This window comes from Saccopteryx leptura, chromosome 6, assembly GCF_036850995.1.
Source record: "Saccopteryx leptura isolate mSacLep1 chromosome 6, mSacLep1_pri_phased_curated, whole genome shotgun sequence".
Lineage (NCBI taxonomy): Eukaryota > Metazoa > Chordata > Mammalia > Chiroptera > Emballonuridae > Saccopteryx > Saccopteryx leptura.
In genome coordinates, this window is record NC_089508.1 from 24,446,769 (window position 1) to 24,452,768 (window position 6,000).

General features: G+C 60.2%; 1 protein-coding gene across 1 annotated transcript in view; it reads left to right on the top strand.

Moving 5' to 3' along the window:
• The window catches only part of POMT2 (protein O-mannosyltransferase 2), a 41,557-nt gene extending 37,129 nt beyond the window's left edge, over positions 1–4,428 (top strand). Inside the window, exons 16-21 of the mRNA XM_066341538.1 lie at positions 1,466–1,537; positions 1,842–1,901; positions 1,991–2,096; positions 3,012–3,152; positions 3,303–3,417; positions 4,188–4,428. Coding sequence (XP_066197635.1) covers positions 1,466–1,537; positions 1,842–1,901; positions 1,991–2,096; positions 3,012–3,152; positions 3,303–3,417; positions 4,188–4,293 — 600 coding nt within the window. The 3' untranslated portion in view covers positions 4,294–4,428. The remainder of the gene's footprint in view (positions 1–1,465; positions 1,538–1,841; positions 1,902–1,990; positions 2,097–3,011; positions 3,153–3,302; positions 3,418–4,187) is intronic.
• Positions 4,429–6,000: the final 1,572 nt, after the last annotated feature.

Below are 6,000 nucleotides of genomic sequence, written 5' to 3' on the forward strand. Positions count from 1 at the left end.
CACAGCGCTTTGACCCTGGAGAAGCAACCCAGCTGTCATAGGGAGACCTGCAGGTGACTCTCAAGCCCTCCGGCAGTGGGATTAGTAAGGCACTGGGTGGTGGTTCACTGAATCAGACCCTCTGGGTCTTTCTCGGTCTAGACCAGTGGTTCCTCAGCAGAGGGTGATTTTGCCTCCCAGGAATATTTGCAATGTCTGGAGACATTTTTGGTTGGCATAGCTGAGAGGTAGAGCACCTTCTGGCATTTACTGGGCAGAAGCCAGACATGCTAAACACCCTACTCTGCACAGGACAGCCCCTAGCAAAGATTCTGAGCCCCAAACGGCAACAGTGCCGAGGTGGAGGAGCCCTGACCTCACTCACAGCCCCTCACTGCTCTTCTGGGAAACACCTTCACAGCATGTCCTGATGACGGGGCTGATGCCAGCCCTGGTGGTTGGCATCCAGGATCCTGACCCCTTTCCTTCTTGTTTTAGCAAAGCCCTCTTTTTCTCTGTAGACACAGGCTGTTGGATATTCATGGCTCCTGGATTGAAGGAGCGGAGTCAGGACCCCTCAGGCTAAGTGCATTCTCAGATGGAGTGATGTCACTTCCTGTGGGTAGAATGGTTCTTGAAGGGCAAAACCCCTTAACTGTTTAATCTATAAAGTACAGGTATTCATACAGTATATAAGAAGACTTGTAGTCTAGCTATGGTATTACAATGTCATGGTGGGGCGGGGGTGTATAGGAAAAAACAATGCCTACAAGTCTGGGAGTGGCAATAATTTAAAAAGTTGAGAACTCTGATCTAAAGTAACATTTCAAAGACCAGGCACTCATCAGCCTTCCTGGCTTTGGGTTTGGATTCGCCTTCCAAGGGGACAGATAAGTCAGCCCTGATTTTATATGCTCCCTCCTTACCTTCTTGATACCTAACCTTGGCCGGCAAGGTGGGTGTGTTTTGTGCCCATAGGAAGCAAAGCCCTCGTTGCCTTTTCTCTCAGGTGGACAGGGTCTCAGGTGGGAGCGGGGAGCTTGCTTGTGGGGGAAGTAAGGCAGCTGCCGCAGGATGGTGGACAGGGTCTGACTGCACCACCTCAGGTGGGAGCTGGGAGCTTGCTTGTGGGGGAAGTAAGGCAGCTGCCGCAGGATGGTGGACAGGGTCTGACTGCACCACCTCAGGTGGGAGCTGGGAGCTTGCTTGTGGGGGAAGTAAGGCAGTTGTCGCAGGATGGTGGACAGGGTCTGACTGCACCACCTCAGGTGGGAGCTGGGAGCTTGCTTGTGGGGGAAGTAAGGCCGCTGCCGCAGGATGGTGGACAGTGGCCGAGCACAGTACCAGCTTCTTCCTGCAAGGGGGGAGCGGTGCGGAGAGGGGCTTTCTCCTGCCGCCTGGCCCTTTACTGGGGGACCTGTTCTGCATGTTTCTGTGGGCCCTCTCTATCTGTCTTCACTAGCTTTTCTTTGCCACTTTCCTGCAGGGGAACAATGGCCTCAAACCCAAGGACAATGAATTCACATCCAAACCCTGGCACTGGCCTATCAACTACCAGGTAGGGCCCAAGGGCTCCTCCCAGGAAATGGAGCCACAAAAGAGACCTACTGAGAGTTGGTGGAGGTGGGTTGTGCTGGGGTGACATGGCGAGGCCTCGCCACCTGGCACAGGGTGGCCAGGGACGGGACTCTGTGTTTTGCCCTGATTTGGATCCCGCCTGCCCACGAGGCTCACCCAGCATTTGTGTTCTGCACCTCCTGCCCACGCTTTCTGTCTGTGCAAGGTGACCAGTCTCCCTGCCCCTGGAATGCGTGCAGCGGGGGTGAGCTGGGCCCCAGGTTAGCGTGTCCTCTGCTCCACAGGGCCTGCGCTTCTCGGGGGTCAATGACACGGACTTCCGAGTGTATCTGCTTGGCAACCCGGTGAGTGGCCGCGCGTGCCCAGTTTGGACCCTCAAGCCGGGCCTGTGGAGAGCTGCAGTTTTGCTCACCGTCCTGCTGTTCCCATGCAGGTGGTTTGGTGGCTGAACCTGCTGAGCCTCGCCCTCTACCTGCTCTCAGGGAGCATCGTGGCTGTCGCTGTGCAGAGAGGGGCACACCTGCCCTCGGAGGTTGAAGGTCAGGTCCCTTGGCCTCTCCCGTCCCTGCCCTGGTAGCTGGCAGGGGAAGGCCTGCCTGATGGGCCACTCTTTCCCTTCTCCTTTGCTTTTTAAAGCTCACAGTCACCAAATGCCCGGTGCTGTGCTAAACACTGTCTCCTCCCAACAACCCTGTAGGGTAGGGATTGTTACCCCCATTCTATGGGTCCGGCAACCAAAGCACAGAGGCTAAGAAACCTGGCCCAGGACACATGCTAGTGGTGCTAGAGCTGAGGTTCCAACCCGAGCAGCCGAGCTCAGATTCTTGTCATCTCTGAGCTCTATACAGAGCTTCCATCTTTTCTCTTCTGCCACTCCTTGTTCTTGGCCCTGTCCTCCAGTGGGGTAGAGAGGAGCCCCCAGGGCACGGTCTGTGGGCTCCCATCCTAGTGCTGTTCGCGGTAACTTGAGCTGCCAGGCCACGGACCACAGCGTCTGAGACATTCACGTGGGCTGTTCTGGACAGCCGGAACCCAGACTCCCTCCTGTCCCGTATCCATCCTCTCTGACCTCCCCTCGGCCCCGTCTGCCGCTGCAGAGATCTGTGCGGCTGCAGAGCTGTGGGAGGCGGAGGGCGGGAAGCTGTCTGCAGGGGGTGCAGGATTTTTGGTTCTTTGGAGGCCGTGCTGCCTCCTGCTGGTGTGTGGGGCCCCTGCCCCGGGAGCTGTGGCCGCACTGGGTGGTGGGGTGGGTAGTGGGCAAGGCTCTGAGAGCCGGTGGCTTCTCTCTTCTGCCAGCTGCCAGAGGGTTTTTCGGCTTGTTCCAGGTGAAGGAGGGCTCAGTTAGGTGATGTGACCTGTTCATGTCACTCAGCAGTTAAGGAGCAGAACTGGGCCAGAGCCCAGGATCTCTGCCCCTCCCTGCCTGCTGACTGGGGCTTGCTTCTTGGGCCCAGGACTGTCCCAGGTGCTGCTGCGAGGAGGCGGTCAGCTGCTGCTTGGCTGGGGGCTCCACTACTTCCCGTTCTTCCTGATGGGCCGGGTCCTCTACTTCCACCATTACTTCCCAGCCATGCTCTTCTCCAGCATGCTGACAGGTCAGCACCGCCCCCCTGGCCTGGGCGGTGGGGACGGGGCGGCTGGGGGAGGAGGCACCAAGGAGCCGCAGCGGGAGAGGGTATCGCTGCTGCATCCCATGCCCGGAGTCGTCCTCCGGCAGGCTGTGCGAGGTCTCTCTCTTCCACCAGGCCTTCTGTGGGACACTCTGCTGCGGCTCTGTGCCTGGCGCCTGGCTCCCTCTCCTCTGGCCAGTGGCGTCCACGTGGTGGGCATCCTGAGCCTGCTCCTGGGGATTGCCTACAGGTGAGCACACCCAGACCTTGCGTTGCTGCTCCCGCCCACCCTGCTGCCTCAGCCGGATGCATTGTGGAGTCCCCAGGGTGCTTTCAAAGCACGCTGCTGCCTGGGCCCCCTCTCCAGAGGTCTGATTCACTTAAGCATCGTTTGGACTCAGCCAGCCACAGTTTTCAGAGCTCCCCAGGTGACTCTAATGTGCAGTCAAGTAGGGGATAGCTCTGCGTTCTTTCCTGTGCCAGCAGCGCCCAGCGTTCATGCCACCAGCGCGCCTGGAGGGTACCCGTCTTTAGTCCCCGCGAGCCCTCCTGGAACAGCGCGCAGTGGGTGAGGGAGAGGCTGGGTCCCAGGTGGGGGTGGCTCAGAATAATCGGAAGGCGGGGTTGTTTCAAAAGGCCCCCCTCCCTCCCCCACCCTGCAAGTCTCACAGCTCCCCTGTTGAGTCACTGGCCTGCTAGGGCCAAGGGAAGGGGGCCACATAAATACGTGACTAGGGAGTGGTGGCCCATGACCCGAGAGCACTCTCACACTGTAACAAACACTGTGGGCCAGGACGCCCGCGACCGGACCCCTGGCCTGGGCCCTCCGGGGCCTCTGGGGAAGAGCCCTTTCCTGTCCTGTCATTGAGTCAGCATCAGCCGAGCTCTCCGGCCACAGTGTGCCAATGGCGAGCGCAGACGGACGTGGGGACAAGGGTAGGCTCGTGGGTGGAGGAGACCGCTGCGCCTGGCAGAGGGGGCGACTGGGGCGCCGGTGCCACCCCCTCTGTTCTCTCGCAGCTTCCACCTCTTCCACCCCCTGGCTTACGGGATGGTCGGCCCCCTAGCCCAGGACCCCCGCAGTCCGATGGCAGGACTCAGGTGGCTGGAATCATGGGACTTTTGAAGCCACTGCAAGGACCCAGCCTACTCCAGGAGCGTCCTGGGGACAGCCAGCTGTGGGACCCGTCCGGGAGCCTCCCAGCTGCGAGGAGGCTGCCCGAGCAGCCTGAGGAGTTCTGTCGCCGGAGCGGAGCAAGCTCGGGGAGCAGACCCGGGACTGAGCCCAGCACGGAGCGCCACAGCTCCGTCTGCGGACGCCACGCGGGGACGGCTCGGCCTCAGCCAGCACGGAGCACCACAGCTCCGTCTGCGGACGCCACGCGGGGACGGCTCGGCCTCAGCCAGCACGGAGCGCCACACAGGGGGCGGCTCGGCCTCAGTCCACATCTCTCAGCCCATGTGCCCCAGTGTGCGGCCTAAGGAAGGAGGAGTGTGCCAGGGAGTGAGGCCCATTTGTCCATGTCCTGGTGGATAGAGACAGTGACTGTGGACTGCTGAGTGTCATAAACTCGAAGAAATAGTCTGGATTTTTCACACTGGATTTGGTTAGTAAGTAAAACCCAGCAACAGTCTGACCCCCAGGAGGGCTGAGAGTGCCGCCCGCACCTTGGGACCTCAGCAAGGGCAGCGCAGGTGGGACTGTGCTGCCCTTTGTCCCACAAGCGACCGAGTCTGGCTGAGCGTCCCCGACCTGGAGGGCTGGCCTCCCAGCTGCTCCGCACATGGCTGCTGCCAAGAGATCCCCGTGTGGCAGCAGGTGCCTGGCCTTGCTGCCTGCCGCGTGCACGGAGGGCTGGGCTGCAGAGGGGGTCACCAAGGCCCGCCCAGCCCTGGCCCACCCTCCTCTGAGAATGTCACACGAGATCGGTGGGGGGAATGGCGTCCTGTCCTTGGGTGCTCTGTGTCCCGCGCTCGGTGCCAGAGGCGGCCTCTCGCTGCCCACCTTTCCCTCCGCCCTGACGGCTGGGCGAGCCACTGGGCCCCGTGCTTAGCGGCCGCGGCAGCTGTGGTGCTGGGCTGGGGTCTCAGTGTCACTCAGGACCCGTTTTCCCTTCCCGAGTCCTCCCCGCTGATCCCCCTCACTCCGCTTCATTTCCCTTTCTCTGTGACACTGTTGCACCATCTTTTTCCTCAAAGACCCGGAGCACCTAGAAATGCATTCTAGCTTCTCCTCTATCACTTTGACGCCCGAGCGGGAGGCTCAGAGCTGTTCTTTCACGTCCTCCCCAAATGAAAGGGGTTGAGGAAACCCTGGGGTCTCAACCGCAGGCGAGCCCTCAGCCGCCTCCCTCCTCCCTGTGCGTGACAGAGTCTGTATTTTGTCTCAGGGGACTGTGATGCTCCACGGTTAACGCTGAGTCTCTGCCACACTCCATCTGCCCTCCTCTCTAGCGCCTACCAACTCCGACAGGGTCAGAGCTCTTTAGAGTGTCTTCGGAGGCGGTTGCCACGGAGACTGGAAATTGGTCCTGGGGACAGGCTGTGCTACCTACTGGGTGATGGGGAGGGAAGCTTCTGGCCACATTTGGACGTTCAGACCCACCCTCATTAATGCTAATAGAGGAAATACAGCAACATCAAAAGCAAGGCAGGTTTGTTAATTAGATCTGGGGCCTGATGACCTCCCTCTCCCAGGGCTACAGCCCTTTTGACTTCCCCCAGCAGGAAGCGCTGCCTGTGTGCAGAGCCTGGGCTGCTGCTTAATTGCATTCTGGAAGGGAAGGAGAACAGGATGGAGAACCTCTGCTCACCCCTTCCACCCCACCACGGC